The sequence below is a fragment of the Pan paniscus genome, chromosome X (assembly GCF_029289425.2).
Source record: "Pan paniscus chromosome X, NHGRI_mPanPan1-v2.0_pri, whole genome shotgun sequence".
Classification (NCBI taxonomy): Eukaryota; Metazoa; Chordata; class Mammalia; order Primates; family Hominidae; genus Pan; species Pan paniscus.
Window position 1 is genome coordinate 86,170,825 of NC_073272.2, and position 18,511 is coordinate 86,189,335.

The 18,511-nt window shown below is 36.0% G+C and overlaps 1 protein-coding gene across 2 annotated transcripts in view; it reads left to right on the forward strand.

The window, feature by feature from the left end:
- DACH2 (dachshund family transcription factor 2) overlaps nt 1-18,511 on the forward strand; it is a 673,465-nt gene that overhangs the window by 543,813 nt on the left and 111,141 nt on the right. For both annotated transcript variants that reach the window (XM_034950560.3, XM_055106836.1), the window contains exon 6: nt 5,571-5,743. In XM_034950560.3, the coding sequence (XP_034806451.1) occupies nt 5,571-5,743 (173 nt within the window). The remainder of the gene's footprint in view (nt 1-5,570; nt 5,744-18,511) is intronic.

Sequence of the window (18,511 nt, forward strand, 5' to 3'; positions counted from 1 at the left end):
CACTTGATCTATAGATTCAATATATTCCCCATCAAAATCCAAGGAAGTTGTTTTGTGGATACTCACATAGTGATTCCAACATTTATATGGAAAGTAAAAGACCCACAATAGCCAGCAAAGTATTGAACAAGAAAAAATGTAGTGGACTGACCCTACCATACTTCATTATTTACTATAAAGTTACAGTAATCATGATAGTGTGATTTTGGCAAAAGAACTGACAAGTAGATTAGTATTAATAGAACAGAATAGAGAGCCTAGAAATAAATCCACACAAATGTAGTCAATTGGTATTTGATGGAAGAGCAAAGACAATTCAATAGAAAGATCATAGCATTTTTCTACAAATTACAGTGGAACAATTGGGATATCACATGCAAAGAATGAACCTAGACACAGACCATCTGCCCTTCACAAAAATTAACTCAAAAGGATCATAGTCCTAAATGTAAATTGCAAAACTCTGAATCTATTAGAAGATAACATCAGAGAAAAGCTAGGTGATCTTGGGTTTGACAATGTGGTTTTAGATACAATATCAAAAGCATAAACCTTAAAATAAACTAATAAGTTGGATTTCATTAAACTTAAAAACCATTCATGACGCACACTGTTAAGAGAATGAAAAGACAAACAACAGAGTAGGAAAAAGTCTTTGCACAACTCATATATGATAAAGGACCGATAGATATACAAAGAACTTTTAATCTCAACAATAAGAAATAAGCAACCAAATTAAAAAGTGGACAAAAGTCCTAAACAGACATCTCATTAATTAAGGCATAGTTGGATAATAAGCATATGAAAACATGTTGAATATAATATGTCACTAGGGAATTGCAAATTAAAACAACTAGGAGATACCCATACACACCTGTTGAAATAACAAAAATCCAAAATTGTCAACTTCAATTGTTCACAAAGATTTGGAGCAACAGGAACTTTCAGTTTGTTTTTAATGGAAATGCAAAATACTATAGTGACTTTGGAAGACATTTTGGGCATTTTTTTAACTAAAGTAAACATAGTCCTGTATTTATACAAATCAATGGAGAACTTAAGTTCACACAAAAACCTATACACCAAAGTTTATAGTAACTTTATTCATAATTACTAAAAATTAGAAACAACCAAGATATCCTTTAATAGATGAATGCATAAAACAACTGTGGTATATATGTACTATGGAAACATATTCAGCAATAAATACAAATGAGCTATCAAACCTTGAAAAGACTTGGGTGAACCTTAAGTGGAAATTGCTAAGTGAAACAAATCAGTCTGAAAAGGCTAAACAGTGTGTGATTCTAACTAGGTAGCATTCAGGTAAAGGCAAATCTATACAGCCTAAAAAGACCAGTGGTTGCCAGAGGTTGGGGAGAGGGATAAAACAAGTGACCTCTGCTGTAAACTGTGGACTGTGGTTAATACATCAATATTGATTTTTCAAATGTAGATATATAACAGATTATTACAAGATAGTAATATGAGGGCCAACTGTGTGATGGCAGAGTGGAGATATAAGGAAATTCTCTGTAACTTCTGCTAATGTGTTTTATTAATCTAAGACTGCTCTAAAACTAGTCTATTTATTTTTTTAAAGGAAGGGGTATTTATATAGGCAAATCAATTGGGTTAGGAAGGCAGATTCCAGAGAGAAGCATTAACATGAGTGAAGGCTAACGTGAATTCAAACTGTAGATGTAAATAGTCCAGTGGGGCTAGAGTACAGCATACAGAGAGGAATATAATGAAACATTACAACCAGAAAGGTAATTTTGGATGAAATAAAAATGCTTGTATTTTATTCTGGTAGCAGTAAGTAGTCACTGGAAGTCTTAAAAAGGGAGTGGAAAGGCAAATGAAAAGCCACAGGAAGACAGATTGGGAAGATAGGGTACTTGTATCAAGGGATTAATGCCTGGTAGTCACTGTAGAAATGACAAAATATTACAGAAGTCAACGTGACTTAGAAATCAAATCAATGTGGGATTTAGATAGACAGAGGATTACTAAAGTTTGTACCTTTCATGGCTAGAAGGAGGTGGTGCTATGCACTTACATAAAAATTATAGGAGTTGCTGAAATACCAAGATGCATTAGAAATTATTCTTACAGGCCCAGCTCTGTGGCTCACACCTGTAATCCCAGGACTTTGGGAGACCGAGGCAGGCAGATCACTTGAGGTCAGGAGTTCGAGACCAGCTTGGCCAACATGGTGAAACTCCATCTGTACTAAAAATAAAAAAAATTAGCTGGGCATGGTGGCACATGCCTGTAATGCCAGCTACTCGGGAGGGTGAGGCAGGAGAATCGCTTGAGCCCGGGAGGCGGAGGTTGCGTGAGCCGAGATCTCTCCACTGCACTTCAGCCTGGATGACAGAGTGAGACTCCGTCTCATTAAAAAAATAAATAAATAAAAAATAAAAAAAGTAAATTAAATTAAAAAAAGAATTATTCTGTTAGTAACTTGCATAATGTCCACGAAGTCAATAGGAAAAGAGATAACCCATTTTGGTGATTTTTAAAAAAGATTTGTCTTTATTACCATGCTATTAAAAGGCTACCTGTATATCTAGCATGTGACTAAGTGAGCCAGGTTGCGGGTGTGGTGTGTACTACTGATGGTTTTTAATTTTATGTGTTCAGTTTCAGAAAACGTTTGACTTTCATAATTCAGTATTTGCGTATGCTTTGCATGGAGAACTCATGTGTGGTCACTGTTAAACTGGCCTGTTATGTAAGTACTAGCTTGGGGTAAAGTCTAGGGCATTACGGTCAATTGACAGCTATTGCAGGTCATGATTTCAAAGAATGAGTTTTAAGCCTTTCATAGTCATTTGAAATGTTTGATGAATTAGATTTTAAAACTGCCAATGGGCTGTTAAATTCTTTTTGTAGTTTGCATTTAGTTTGCATGTCAATTGGACTTTAAGTAGGCATATTTCTTATTATCGCCAGATGGTGTCTAGGTGATGCTGAAAATCTTTGGAGAATGAGGAAAGATTATTACACTGTTAAGGGAACTGTAAATTGAACAAAAGCTTATTTAAGCATTTGAATAGTAAATAGGAGCACTGATGGCTACTTTTCATCTAAGTTTGATCAATTTGTGACTGAAGCAGTGTAAACAAAGAAGGACTGAAGTGTATAATTACCTTGGGCTTGTGGTAAATGATAGCCTTATATAGAAACCTACTTAGGTCATTGATTGTCGTTATTATATTGAGCATAATGTGAAGGTTTCAGGAGAAAGATAAACAGTGATTAGTTTAATATATATTATAAAATATCATTATAGCATAAGCTATATGATAATTTCAGTATAAAAGTGCATATGTACCTAAGTAATTTTAGAAGGCTAACTGAAAATATGCTTCTAGTTTTAAAGGGAGTGAGTTCCACATACAAATGAGATTGTACAGCATTTGTCTTTCTGTGCCTGGCTTATTTTGCTTAGCATAATGTTCTCCAGAATGACAAGTGTTTGAGGTAATGGATATATTAATTAGCTTTATTTAATTATCCCATGTTGTGTGTATATATATATGTGTATATATGTGTGTGTACACATATATAATATATAATAGGATCATTTTGTATTCCATAAGTATATACAATTGTAATTTGTCAATTTATAATAAAAATTGTAACTATTAAAAGTAAAAATAACCAAAAGTGAGTGGAAAAGGCCATTTTGAATTCAATGTTGTAAGAGTTGTTTTGAGGCCTCATTGATAAATTAATAATTGCAAGAAAAATGTTTCAGAGCTCATAAGTTTAGTTTGGAAAGTTGTTCCTAAAAAGGATTTACAGATAGTGAGCCATAAGTGAACACGGGTAGGAGAAAAGTTTAAAATATTTTCTGACTCCAGGATATGGAGTCAGATAGAGAGTACAGAGAATGTTTCCTTTCCTGAGTTCCACGCAGAATTTAAGTTTCTAGGTTAGGTTTTATCCTTATGTAATTCTGATAACACTGCATTTTGTGACTATCTTTATCAGAAACACTGGTGGATAATGTTTTCTTTATTTAGGAATTCCTTTCATTGTGATAATCACTTGAGTGTTGTATGAGACCTTACCTACCTGGAAATGTAATCCATTGCTTGTGCTGCCTTTGTACTTTCTTGTTAACAGTTTTAGATCAACCATTATAATTGAAATCAGGAGACGGACCTCAAATAAATTAACACTGCTTCTTCCTTCTAGCTCCCATTAAAATTGGACTTTATTAAAATTAAAAACTACTCTGTGAAACACATTAAGAAAATGAAAAGAAGCCATAGAATGCGAGAAAATCTTTGTCCTAAAAATATATGTGTTTTGAGTGTTTGTATTACTGCCACTTTGTTTTGAGGAATGAGATTTAGGGAGCTTTTTAATATACTTCCTATAGATTCACTGATGTTCTTTTTCTGTTGTGATAAGGGAAACAAGGAAAAGTGAAGCGATTACCAAGAGTAAAAAAGGACGTTATTAATACTTAATACTTGTGCGCAAAATCAACATAAATGCTGTCCACCGTAGAATTTCTGTAGTCTGTGATAATTTAGAAAAATTATAAGCAGGGATATTTTAGAATATCTATTAAAGACTACTGATTTCTGGGCTTCTGTCCAAAATTAGGCAAGATTACTGTAGAGGTAATTGTTTGTAATAAGTGCTATGGTTTGCTCACAGTCACGTTCACATCCATGAAGCTAGACTAAATTTTAGTAGACTCTGCTCAAACTCCTTTCCTCCTACAAATTTCAGCCTATTAAGGGATAAGTAGACAACGATTTTAATGTTACTTTTTACATGATGGCATACCTGTGGTTGCCAGAAGTTGAATGTGGATAATAATTGAGATATATTCTTTCAGATATTTCAAATGTGTGAAAATTATTTCAACTTGCATAAGAAAAAAATGAAATTCCTGAAATGACCTAACAATATTTGTTATTAAGTATTTCTTATTAAACTAGAAAATAGGTTGATATTTTGATAGGGGAGTTATGATTTATTGACAAAGACTTTAAATTAAAGCTATTAATATAAGCATTCATTTTAGAGATTTATATCTAAAAGGGTATAACATACTCCAAGTCTTGTTTTCTTCTACAGTTCTGAAGCTTAGAGAATCTACATCCTGCTTTATCAGCACCTCTATTAAGTGTCTTAAAGAAATTATAAAGCTGTCAACTATCAACACATCAATGCATTATTGTTATGATGTTACAAAATGGTTATAATGATTAAGAAGAAAGTTCTTAGTTTTGAAATGCAATGATGTTTGGCTTAAAGATTTGTGTTTGTTTTATGGGTAAAAATTTTGCATCTTATAAATATTTGGGAAGTGAAAGCAAAGACAAAGCATATTTATAATTAAATGTGTGGATACAGGAAGATTTTTAAAATGATTAAACAATATAAAATACCACAGGTACTATTAATGGCACAAGGAGACACTAAGATATAATAAAAATTGTTTTTATAAGAAAACTAAGAATGAATTTAGGTACTTTTTAACAAACTATTTCAGATAATCATAATGTAACAAGTTTAATATGCACTGTCTCTTTTAGGACTGGATCTGCCATTTATGATGATGCCTCATCCCCTACTTCCAGTCAGCTTACCTCCTGCATCAGTTGCCATGGCAATGAATCAGATGAACCATCTCAATACTATTGCCAACATGGCTGCTGCAGCACAGATTCACAGTCCACTCTCCAGAGCTGGTACCTCTGTTATAAAGGTAAGAATCGTGATTTAGAAAAGGACAAAGGTGTCAATTTCATGCAAATTTTGATAAAATATTTACAATCCCACTGGATCTTCAGTAGTAACTCAGCTCATTGACTCAGTTAGTTAGCATACAGTATTGATGGGTTTAGTTTGTGACTAGGCCTGCCAGATTTGTTGTTGTTTGTTTGTTTTCATTCCATGACCACAGATCTCACTTTTAATTCTATTTCCTGTCTTGCAATCATGTGCACAGTGTGGGGGCGGCATGGGCAGACTAATGACAGAGTAGAAGAGTGTGCAAAAACCATTCCCATAGCTGGGGTGAAACAAAGTAAACACTGTGCATCTTTTTGGAGTTTGAGAGACAGTTATGAGGTATGATATAACATACAGGACTTATAGTCAGACAGATTTGGGTTCCAATTCTGATTTGCAACTTAGCTGAATGAACTTGGGTATGACAGCCCTCCTGAACATGTTTCCTCAACTATAAAATGAAGGTCATAGTTAATAATCTATGCTGCTTATTTCATGGGCTGTCTGGAGATAATATGAGTAAAATATATGTAAAAACCTGTAAAACATTAACAATATTTATGATAATATATTGCATTAACATTATAATGTTAGAATACTATTTTTCAAGTTTATGGGCATTGGATAATGAAACACAAAGGATATTTCGTAGCTACCCCTTCTTTTTCCTCTTAGTTTGGCATATGGCTTTTCTGCTCTCTTTCCAATTATCATATGAACTACGCTTTTGAATGCTTTTTCTTCTTGTGAGGAGGTGATATATGGGTACATAGGATCCCAAGATTTTAGTCAGAAACCCATTGATTTCCTCCTTTATTCCTTCACTTACTCAACAAATATTATACCCTTAATAATTACATGCCAGGTTATTGAGCAATATGGGAAATTTATAAGTAAGATATACACCTTGACTTCCAGGAGCCCCAAACATAAATGTGAGACAAACAAGTACCCACTTAACTTGTACTAACAAGACAGACTATGATGGATAACATAGGAGAACCACCAAGTATTACAGGAATTTAGAGGAAGGAGTGATTTTATGTACCTTTAAGAAGAGAGGAGGCGGGGATCTGGGAAGGCTTTATAGTTGATGGATTTCAACTGAGCCTTGCAATATTGATATGATTGTAATAGAAAGGCATGGAGGTGAAAGAACTGAAGGCAGAGGAAATGTGACATTTTGGACATATTTGTTTCATTTTAAAATCAGCTTGTAAGTTTGGAGCCTTCTAAAGCACTGAAGAAAATTTAAAGCATAACCTTTGTAAGAAAGGAACAGAAAAATTGATCATTTTTATAAAGCTTCATCTATATATTTAAAACACCAAGTGGAAGCATGCTTCCTGGAAAGACTGGTTACAGACTTCACCGCTACACAAATTCCCTGGCAACAAAACTGCACTGGTATCCCTGAATCAATAAAAAAAATTAAAGGGTAAAAATAAAGCCTGTGGTTGATAATGGATTAGTCTATCCTAACTAATGAGAGCTCTGTTATTAAAATATTTGATGGGAGTGTAAACTTGGAGTTAGAGTTGTCTTTGAGAAGAAAATTACCCATGAAATGTGGGATAAATTTCCCATTATTTTGAAACTGGATGGCTATTAAGAAAATATGACAACACAAACAAATTGTGAAATTATATTAACAAGCAAACCTGGGAGCAGTGGCAGTGACATGTGCCTGTAGTCCCAGCTGCTTAGGCGCCTAAGGAGAGGAAGATTACTTGAAACCAGGGGTTCAAGATCAGCCTGAGCAACATTGTGAGACTCCTTCTCTAAAACAAACAGACAAACAAAAGCACTTCAAAGTAATGGTATTGTCATACTGGCTTTGGAATGATGGAAGAGTACTCTTAATAGAGGCATGCATATGACTCTTAAAAGTACATTGGTTTGTTTTCATAAGTACCATATTTAATTAGCTATATTTTGTTTGAATGTTTGAGACTTCAGTTAGCTTTGCGAATAATTTGAGTCAAGAGGCACATGGAAATGTGGTTCATAATTGTGGTCCTGGAAATGGAAAAGATAATTATCTTCTTAATCCAAATATTGTTTTATTTTTTACCCATTATGACAATATAACTGAAATTTTGTTTAGGGCTTATTAGTCTATTTCATATGCAACCTTTTAAAAAAGAAACTTGGAATTGTCACAAACAATTTTATACAACTTTTATTAGATCACATGCTTATTTATGTCCTGCCAAATACACAAATACACAGAAACCATTTTATGCTAAAGAGAAATGGATCTACTTTCATGTGGTTATTTTGACTAAAGTAAGTTAAGAGAGATATATTTAATTAAAACACTCTGATAAAAATTTCTATTTCTCTACAAATCTATCAGAAATATATTTTGTCATATGCATAGATTGCATGGTGGTGGAAAAAGGGCTTTTTGGGTATCCATTATCCAAATAATGTACATTGTACCCAGTGAGTAATCTCTCATCATGCACCCTATTCCATCCCCTCACCTTTCCATTGTTTATCATTCCATACTTTACACTCCTGTGTACACATTATTTAGTTCCCACTTATAAGTGAGAACATATGGTATTTGTCTTTCTGTGCCTGACTTGTTATGCTTAAGATAATGGCCTCCATTTTCATCCATATTGCTGCAAAAGACAGATTTCATTCTTTCTTATGGCTAAATAGTATTCCATTTACATATATAGATATATAGTATTCATATACACATGTATGTATATGTAGATAGATAGATAGGAACTTGATAATGAGTTAGTCTATCCTAACTAATGAGAGGTCTGTTATTAAAATATTTGACTGGAGTGTAAACTTGGACATAGAATTGTCTTTGAGAAGAAAATTACCCATGAAATGTAGGATAAATTTCCCATGATTTTGAAACTGGATGGCTATTAAGAAAATATGACAACACAAACAAACGATGAAATTATATTAAAAAGCAAACCTGGGAGCAGTGGCGGTGACATGTGCCTTATTATATATAATATATATATATATATATATGAATACTATTTGGAATATATATATATAATGGAATACTATGATCCTAAAAAAGTGCAAGATATATATTTTTATATATATGCATATATATATGCATATGTATATATATATCTTGCAGTTTTTCTTTATCATATCATCTGTTGATGGACACATAGGTTGATCGCATATCATTGCTGTTGTGAATAGTACTGCAATAAACATATGAGTACAGATATCTTTTTGATATAGTGAGTTATTTTCCTTTGGGTAGATACTCAATAGTGGGATTGTTGGATTGAGTGGTAGTTCTATTTATAGTTCTTTGAGAAATCTCCATACTGTCATAGTGAATGTACTAATTTACATTTTTACCAACAGTGCATAAGCATTATGTTTTCTCCTCACAAACATTTGTTATTTTTTCTTTTGAAAAATAGCCATTCCGACTCATGTAAAATGATATCCCATTGTGGTTTTAATTTGCGTTTCTCTGATAATTAGTGATGTTGAGCATTTTCATGTGCCTGTTAGCCATTTGTATGTTTATCCATGTCCTTTGCCCACTTTGTACTGGGATTATTTTGAGTTTTCTTTTTGAGTTGTTTGAGTTCCTTCTAAATTCTGATTACTAATCCCCTGTCACATGCATTATTTGCAAATATTATCTCCCATTCTATAGGTTGCCTGTTCAATCTTGATTATTTCTTTTGCTGTGCAAAAGATTTTTAGGTTAATTAAGTCCCATTTGTCTATTTTTGTTTTTGCTGCCTGTGCTTTTTACATCTTATTCATAAATACTTTGCCTAGACCAATGTCCAGGAGAATTTTCCTTAGGTATTTTTATAGTATTTTTATAATTTCATGTCTTGCATTTAAGGGTTTAATCCATGTTGAGTTGATTTTTGAATATGCTGAAAGATAAGGGTCCAATTTCATTCTTCTGTGTATGGCAATCAAAGTTTCCCAGCACCATTTGTTGAAAAGGGTGTCATTTCCCCAGTATATGTTCCTGTTGATTTTGTCACAAAAGAGCTGGCTCTGAGTGCATGGCTTTATTTCTGTGTTCCCTGTTTTGTTCCCTTGATCTATGTGTCTATTTTTATATCAGTACCATGCCGCTTTGGTTACTGTAGCCTTACAGTATAATTTGCAGTCAGGTAATGAGATGCCTCCAGCCTTATTCTTTTAGCTTAGTATTTATTTGGTTATTCATGCACTTTTTTAGTTCCATATGATTTTGAGGATAGTATTTTCTATTTCTGTGAAAAATGAATTTTTTTAGGGATTGCGTTAAATCTGTAGATTGCTTTGCACAGTATGGTCATTTTAATAATGTTAGTTTTTTCTAATCCAAGAGCAAGGGATATTTTTCCATTTGTTTTTGACATCTACAATTACTTTCACCAGTGTTTTGTAGTTTTCCTTGTAGATATCTTTTACCTCTTTGGCTAAAATTATTCTTAGTTTATTTTTCACTAGCTGTTGTAAATGGGATTGCTGTCTTTATTTGTTTATCTGCTGGATCATTATTGGTATGTAGAAATGCTACCAATTTTTTGTAAAGGGATCTTCAAACTTTACTAAACTAATTTCTCAAATTCAAAAGATATTTGGTGGAGACTGAGGTTTTCTAGATGTAGGTCATATCATCAGTGAACTGGGAAAATTTGACTTCCCCTTTTCAATTTGGATGCCTTTTATTTCTTTCTTTTGCATGATTGCTCTGGCTGGGTGTATTAGTTCATTCTCAAGCTGCTATGAAGAAATACCTGAGACTGGGTAATTTATTAAAAAAAGATGTTTAATTGACTCACAGTTCCACATGGCTGGGGATGCCTCAGGAAACTTACAACCATGGCAGGAGGCAACTGTTCACAGGGCAGCAGGAGAGAGAATGACCGCCAACAGGGGAAATGCCAGACATTTATAAAAACCATCAGATCTCATGAGACTCACTCTTTCACAATAACAGCATGGAGGAAACCACTCCCATGATTCAATTACCTCTACCTGGTCTTTTCCTTGACATGTGAGGATTATAACAATTCAAGGTGAGATTTGGATGGGGACACAGAGGCAAACCATATCATTTCACCACTGCCCCTCCAAAATCTCATGTCCTCACATTTCCAAACACAATCATACCCTTTCAATAGTCCCTCCAAATCTTTTTTTTTCTTTTTTCTTTTTTCTTTTTTTTTTTTTTTTTAGATGGAGTCTCTCTCTGTCGCCCAGCCTAGAGTGCAGTGGTGCTATCTTGGCTCACTCCAAGCTCCACCTCCCAGGTTCACACCATTCTCCTGCCTCAGCCTCCTGAGTAGCTGGACTATAGGCCCCCGCCACCATGCCCAGCTACTTTTTTGTATTTTTAGTAGAGACGGGGTTTCACTGTGTTAGCCAGGATTGTCTTGATCTCCTGACCTTGTGATCCACCTGCCTCGGCCTCCCAAAGTGCTGGGATTACAGCCATGAGCCACTGCACCTGGCCTAGTCCCCACAAATGTTAATGCATCCCGGCATTAACCCAAAAGTCCAAGTCCGAAGTTTTATCTGAGAAGGGACTCAAGGCAAGTTCCTTTTGCCTATGAGTCTGTAAAATGAAAAGCAAGTTAGTTACTTCCTAAATACAATGGGGGACAGGCATTGGGCAAATACACTAATTCCAAATGGGAGAAATTCGGCCAAAACAAAGGAGCCACAGACCGTATACAAGTCCGCAATCCAATAGGGCAATCATTAAACCTTAAAGTTCCCTAACAATATTCTTTGACTCCATATCTCACATCCAGTTCATGCTGATGCAAAAGTGGCCTCCCATGGCCTTGGGAAGCTCTGCCCCTGTGTCTTCACAGGGTACAGCACCCTCCCAGCTGCTTTCACAGGATGGTGTTGAGTGTCTGTGGCTTTTCCAGGAGCATGGTGAAAGCTGTTGGTGGATCTAACATTCCATGGTCTGGAAAACAGTGGCCCTCTTCTCAATGTTCCTCTAGGCAGTGCCCCAGTGGGGGAATCTGTGTGGGGGTCACATGACACATTTTCCTTCTGCACTGCCCTAGCAGAAGTTCTCCTTTTGGGCTGTGTCCCTGCAGCAAACTTCTGCTGGATATCCAAAGGTTTCCATACATCCTCTGAAATGTAGGCAGAGGTCCCCAAACCTCAATTCTTGTTTTCTGCACACCTGCAGGCCTAACACCACATGGAAGCCACCAGGGCTTGGGGCTTGCACCCTCTGAAACATTGAACTGAGCTGTATATTGGCCCCTTTTAGCCACAGCTGGAGCAGCTGGGACGAAGGGCACCAAGTCCCTAGGCTGCACACAGCAGGGGGACTCTGAATCCTGCCCAGGAAACCATTTCCCCCTCCTAGGCATCCAAACCTGTGATGGGAAGATCTCTTACATGCCCTGGAGGCATTTTCCCCATTGTCTTGGTGATTAGCATTTGGCTTCTCATTATGTATGCAAGTTTATGCAGCTGGCTACAATTCCTCTCCAGAAAATGGGATTTTTCTATTGCATCATCAGGCTTCAAAATTTCCAAAGTTTTGTGCTCTGCTTCCTCTTGAATGCTTGGCTACTTAGAAATTTCTTACACCAGATACCCTAAATCATCTCTCTCAAGGTCAAAGTTCCACAGATCTCTAGGGCAGGGGCAAAATGCTGCCAATCTCTTTGCTAAAGCATAGCAAGAGTCACCTTTATTCAAGTTCCCAACAAGTTTTTTATCTCCATCTAAGACCACCTCAGCCTGGACTTCATTGTGCATATCACTGTCAGCATTTTGGTCAAACCCATTCAATGAGTCTCTAGAAAGTTCCAAACGTTATCACATCTTCCTGTCTTCTTCTAAGCCCTCCAAGGTGTTCCAACCTCTGTCTGTTACCCAGACAGTTCCAAAGTTGCTTCCACATGTTTGGGTATGTTTACAGCAGTGCTGCACTATCTCCATACAATTTACTATATTAGCTCATTCTCATGATGCTATGAGACTGAGTAATTTATAAAGAAAAGAGGTTTAATTGACTCACAGTTCCGCATGACTGGGGAGGCCTCAGGAAACTTACAATCATGGCAGAAAACAGCTCTTCACGGGGCAGGAGGAGAGAGAATGACTGCCAGCAGTGGAAATGAATGCCCGATGCTTATAAAACTTCCAGATATCCTGAGACTCACTCAGTATCATAAGAACAGCATGGGGGAAACCACCCCCATGATTCGATTACCTCCACCTGGTCCTGCCTTTGACACTTGGGGATTATTACTATTCAAGGTAAGATTTGTGTGGGGACACAGAGCCAGACCTTATTACTGGGACTCCAGTACTATGTTGAATCAGACTGGTGAGCATAGGCATCTTTGTCTTGTTCCAGTTCTTAGAATACTTTCAACTTTTCTCCAGTCAGTATGATACTGGTTGTGGGTTTGTCATAATGGTTCTCATTGTTTTGAGGTATTTTCCTTTTACAGAACCTTAGTTCATTGAGCTCTTTTATCATGAAGGGAAGTTGGATTTTTTTCAAACGCATTTTCTGCATGTGTTGAGATGATTATATGATTTTTGTTTTTAATTTGGATTGTGTAATATATCTTATTTATGTATTTATGTATTTCTTTATTTAAAGACAGTGTTTTGCTCTCTCATTCAAGCTGGAGAGCAGTGGTGCAATTATAGCTCACTGCAGCTGCAAACTCCTGGGCTCAAGTGATTCTCCCACCTCAGCCTCTGGAGTAGCTGGGACTACTGACATGTTCCACCATGCCTGGCTAATGTGTTTTATTTTATTTTATTTTTTGTAGAGGTAGTTGTCTTACTATGTTGCCTAGGCTGGCCTTGAATTTCTGACCTCAAGCCCTTCTTTCAACTTCGTGTCCCAAAGTGCTGAGATTATCACATTTATTGATTTGTATATGTAGATTCATCCTTACATTCCTAGTATAAAACACACTTGATCATTATATATTATCTTTTTGATGTGTTATTGACTTAATTTATTAATATTTTGTTGAGGATATTTGTGTCTATGCTTTTCAAGGATATTGGCCTGTAGTTTCCTTTTATTGTTGTGTTGTCCTCTGGTTTTGTTACCAGGATGTTACTGGCCTCATAGTATTATTTAGGGATAATTTCCTCCTCCTCAACTTTTTGTAACAATTTCAGGATGATTGGTGTTAGTAGAATTTGGCTGTGAATACACCTGATCATGGGCTTTATTTTGTTTGATGGTTATTTGTATTAATGATTCAATCCCGCTACTCATTATTGTTCTGCTCAGGTTTTATATTTCTTCTTGGTTCAATCTTGAGAGAATGTAAGTTTCTAGGAATTTATCCATTTCCTCTAAGTTTTCAAGTATGCAAGCTTTTACTTCTTCATAGTAGTCTCTGATGATCTTTCATTTTTCTGTGGAATCAATTGTAATGTCTCCTTTTTATTTATGATTTTTATTGGTATCTTTTGTTAGTCTAGCTAATGGGTTATCAATTTTGTTTATGTTTTCAAAGAGCTAATTTCTCATGTTGGTTTTTCATACTTTTTCATTATTTATTTCATTTAGTTCTGCTCCGATATTTATTTCTTCTGCTAATTTTTTTTTTTTTTTTTTTTGCTTTTTTGCTTTTCTTGCTCCTTGAGGTGTGTTGTTAGGTTGATAATTTGTAAGCTTTCTACATGTTTGAAGTAGGCAGTTAACGGTATAAACTTCCCTCTTAGCACAATTTTTGTATGTCTCATTGGTTTTGATATGTAGTGGTTCCATTTTCATTTGTTTTAAGAAATTTCTAGATTTCCTTCTTAATTTCTTCCTAAGCCAATGATTGCTCAAGAGCATGTTGTTTAATTTCCATATATTTGTAGTTCCCTTAGTTTTCCTTTTCAGTGATTTTTAGTTTTATTCCATTGTGGTCTGAGAAGATGCTGGATATGAATTTGAATTTTAAAAATGTGTTGATATTTGTTCTGTGGCCAAGTATGTGGTCTATCTTGGAGATTGTTCCATGTGCTGAAGAGAAGAAGGAATATTCTGTAGTTGTCAGATAGAATATTCTATAGATGGTTCTCCCATGTTGAGTGCTTATATTTTTAGAATCATGATATCCTCTTGCTGAATTGATCATTTTATCAATAGCACTTGAGTTGTCTTTTTTTTTTTACTGTTTTTGATTTAAAGTCTGTTGTATCTGATATAAATATAGCTACTCCTGCTGGCTTTTGATTTTCATTTGCATGAAATATCTTTTTTTTCACCCCTTTGATTCTGTATTTGTTTTTAAAGGAAAGTTTCTTGTTACCAGCATAAAGTTGGATCATGTTTTTTAATGTATTTCACCCATCTATGTCTTAAGTGTAGCATTTAATCTCCTTACATTCCAGGTTATTGTTGACATGTGAGGTTTTGTGCCTGTCATGTTTTTTATTCCTTTTAATTAGTTTTATAAATTATTTGCTTTTTCCTTATTCTCTATGTTTCTTTATGATTTGATGGAATTCTGTCATGTTGTCATTTGATTATTGCTATTTCTCCTTTGTATGACTGTTTTGTAAGTCTTGTGAGTTTTATACTTCCACATGTTTTCGTGATGGCGAATAGTGAACTTTTGTTTCCATGTTTAAAACTCTTTTGAACATTTAATGTATGATCAGTATGGTGGGGAGGAATTATCAGTGTTTGCTTGTCTGGGAAATATTTTATTTCTCCTTAACTTATGAAGCTTCCTCTTGTGGATAAAAAATGCTTGTCTGGCAGTTTTTTCTTCTTTTAGCACTTTGAAAATGTCGTACAATTCTCTTCTGGCCTGTAACATTTCAGCTGAGAATTCCACTGTCTGATGAGTGTTCCTTTATAGACGACTAGATGTTTTTCTCTTTCTGATTTTAAAATTATTTATTTCCTGTTGATTTTAGTTATTTTGACTATAATATGGTGTGGTGAAGTCCTTTTTGCAATGTATATTCTTGGAGATTGCTAATTCTCCTTTAGATGTCTGACACTCTTGCTAGAAATGCAAAATCCCCATAAATTACTCCCTCATATAGGTTTTCTAGACTTTTGGTTCTTTCTTCCCCCTCGGAAACACAGATAATTCTTAAGTTTGGTTGCTTTATGTACTTCAAAATGTGCTCTAGTCTTTATTCATTCTTTTAATTATTTTTTTGACTGACTGGATTATTTCCAAGGACTGGTCTTCATGTTATGAGACTTTTCCTTCTGCTTGGTCTTGTCTATTACTGAAATATTCAAATGTACTTTATATTTCCTTCAATGAACTTTTCGGTTCTGGAATTTCTATTAAAAAAAAAAAAACGATATCTGTCTTCTTGGTAAATTTCTCATTTATGTCCTGAATTGATTCTCCAATTTATTTGCATTTGTTTTCAGATTTCTCTTTCATGTCATTGAGCTTCTCTAAAATTAACATTTTGAATATTTTATCTGTCATTCAGTAATTTCATTTTGATTCATTTCTTTTCCTGAACAATTTTTTATGGTTTTATTGTGTCATATTTCCTTGCTTTTCATGTTTCCTGGTGTAACAGTAGCTTTTTCCAAGTTTTTGAAATTGCTTTTATACAGGAGGATTTTTGCTGAAAATGTATATATGTTATTGGTTGAGTCGGATACTTTGGCTTTGACTTTGGGTGCCCACGGTAGTGTAATCTATACAATTTCTTCCGTAATACAAAGGGTCATTGGTATCTGTGATTTCCTCCGTGGTTTAGGGTACAGTTATTTGTTAAGGCTGTGCTGAAATTTTGCTGGGGACTGGGATGCCAGATGGACCATTCTTCAGGCTCTAGTGGTGGCATCAATAGGCTGTGTCTGCCTGTTCTTAGTCCCCAGAGCAGCTTACATAGGCACCAGTATTGATGAGTCCTGAAGGGCCAGTTCGTGGGCCTCCAGGTAGCTTGTTTGGATGCTGGTAGTGGCAGTGGTGGGCCATGCATTTGGGCAGGTTCCCAGGGCCCCTGGACTGCTGGTGTGATGTGACTGAATGCAGTAGTGATGATGGAGCAACTCACTTGAAATCAAATGGTTCATGCTCGTGTTGCTGGTGCCTGCAATTGGTTGTGGAGGCTAGTTCCCCTGGCCTGCTGGTAGCACATGTGGGTGGGTATCATCAGTTGTGGTATTGGTAGATTGGGTCAGTATGACTTCAGACTCTGGCAAAAGCAATCAAGTGCCAGCGATAATAATCTAGGCTGGGAAACTTCCTGGGTCCTGCATGGCATGCTTGAGTGTTGCGGATATGGGTCTAGGCCAGCAGACTTTTCCTTGAAGGTAATGACTTCAGGTGCTGGTTGTGATAAGCAAAAGTGGGGTTGTCCTCATGCCACCAATGGAATTCTCAGGAATGGACTGTCATGGCTATGCTGTATACCTGCCATCAGGGAGGGTGGGGCCCCTCATAGCGGGAGCACCATGCGCAGGTAGCTCTGGAAAGTACAGCCTGTCCACATCTTCGTCTCACAGAAGCAGTAGCAGGGGAGTGGGAATTGTTTTAGGAGTGCGTGGAATTGTCCAGTCTCCTCCCTCTTCAGTCAGGTGGCAGATGCAGCAGAGTCAGCCCAAACTCTGCCCAATGGTGGGGCACAGCCCAGTGTTACACTCTCAAAATTGCACCAGGTGTGGGCCCATAACCAGAGAGAGTGGTGCACCTCTCAGGTGAGCAGCATGGATAAGAAGCTGTAGAAAGTGAAGTCTGCTTATGCCTCAATCTTGCAGCAGCCTCAAGAAGGGTGACGGAGATTGTCCTAGGGGTGTGTGGGAGCATTCAGTTTCCCAGATCCTTCCTCAGTCCAGTGTTGGCAATGGCAACAGCCTTGTCAGTGCTGCCTTGGGGCAGGATCTAGATCCTTGGTATCTAGGCTCTCAGAATGGTTCCAGGTTGAAGCTGCTCTGAGATTGGATGCCTGTGGGATTTTGGGTGGGTTCCCTTTCTGGAGCAACACCTCTGTACAATCACTAGCAACGACCTATATTAGGCCTAAGGCCTGTGTTGATTGATGGGTTCTTCTATAAGCCAAGATTGCTAAAGTCTGTTGCAGGAGTGTGGAGTCCTGGGAGCTTCTCCCTTACTTTTTCCCCATGTCCAGGAGCTTTTCTTGGTCCCCAGCCAGCCCCCATCCTGGTAAGCTGCTTCAAACTCTCTCATTACTTGTTTTTGGGGTTTCCCATCAGTCTCTGCTGAATTTTAGTTTTCTCTTTTAGAAAGTCTGTTTGAAATGTGAATATCTACTCACTGTTCTTTAAATTTTATGATCCTAGCAGTTTTACATAATAAAACAAATATTTAAATTTGTATAACTCATTATTTTACAATATATCTTAGTTGAAGTCACCAGGTCTTTCATATCATCTTTACCATTTAGGTAAACTGTGTTTCCAAATATGCATTATCAGAATATTTAACATTTAATTATTAGAAGTAAGTGTCTTCATTATGAAATTTGATTTCCATCTGACAAATCCACTATGAATTAAGAAAAGTCACAATGGCCTTTCCCAAAACCTCTTTGTTGTGTATAGTATAATAGCTTTAAAACATACCTACAGAAAAACAATATGGAAAATTTGAAAGATGCAGTATGAGACTAGGGCACATTATAAAAAGGGTCCAAAAAATGTGTTTAGTTATATAAAACTTGTGAAAATTTACAGAAAGAGCTATCAAATTATTTTGATATGTTTAAATTACTCTTATTGTCATGTTTTTTTTTCTTTCAGATCAAAATTACATTTTGATATAGTTTGGATATTTGT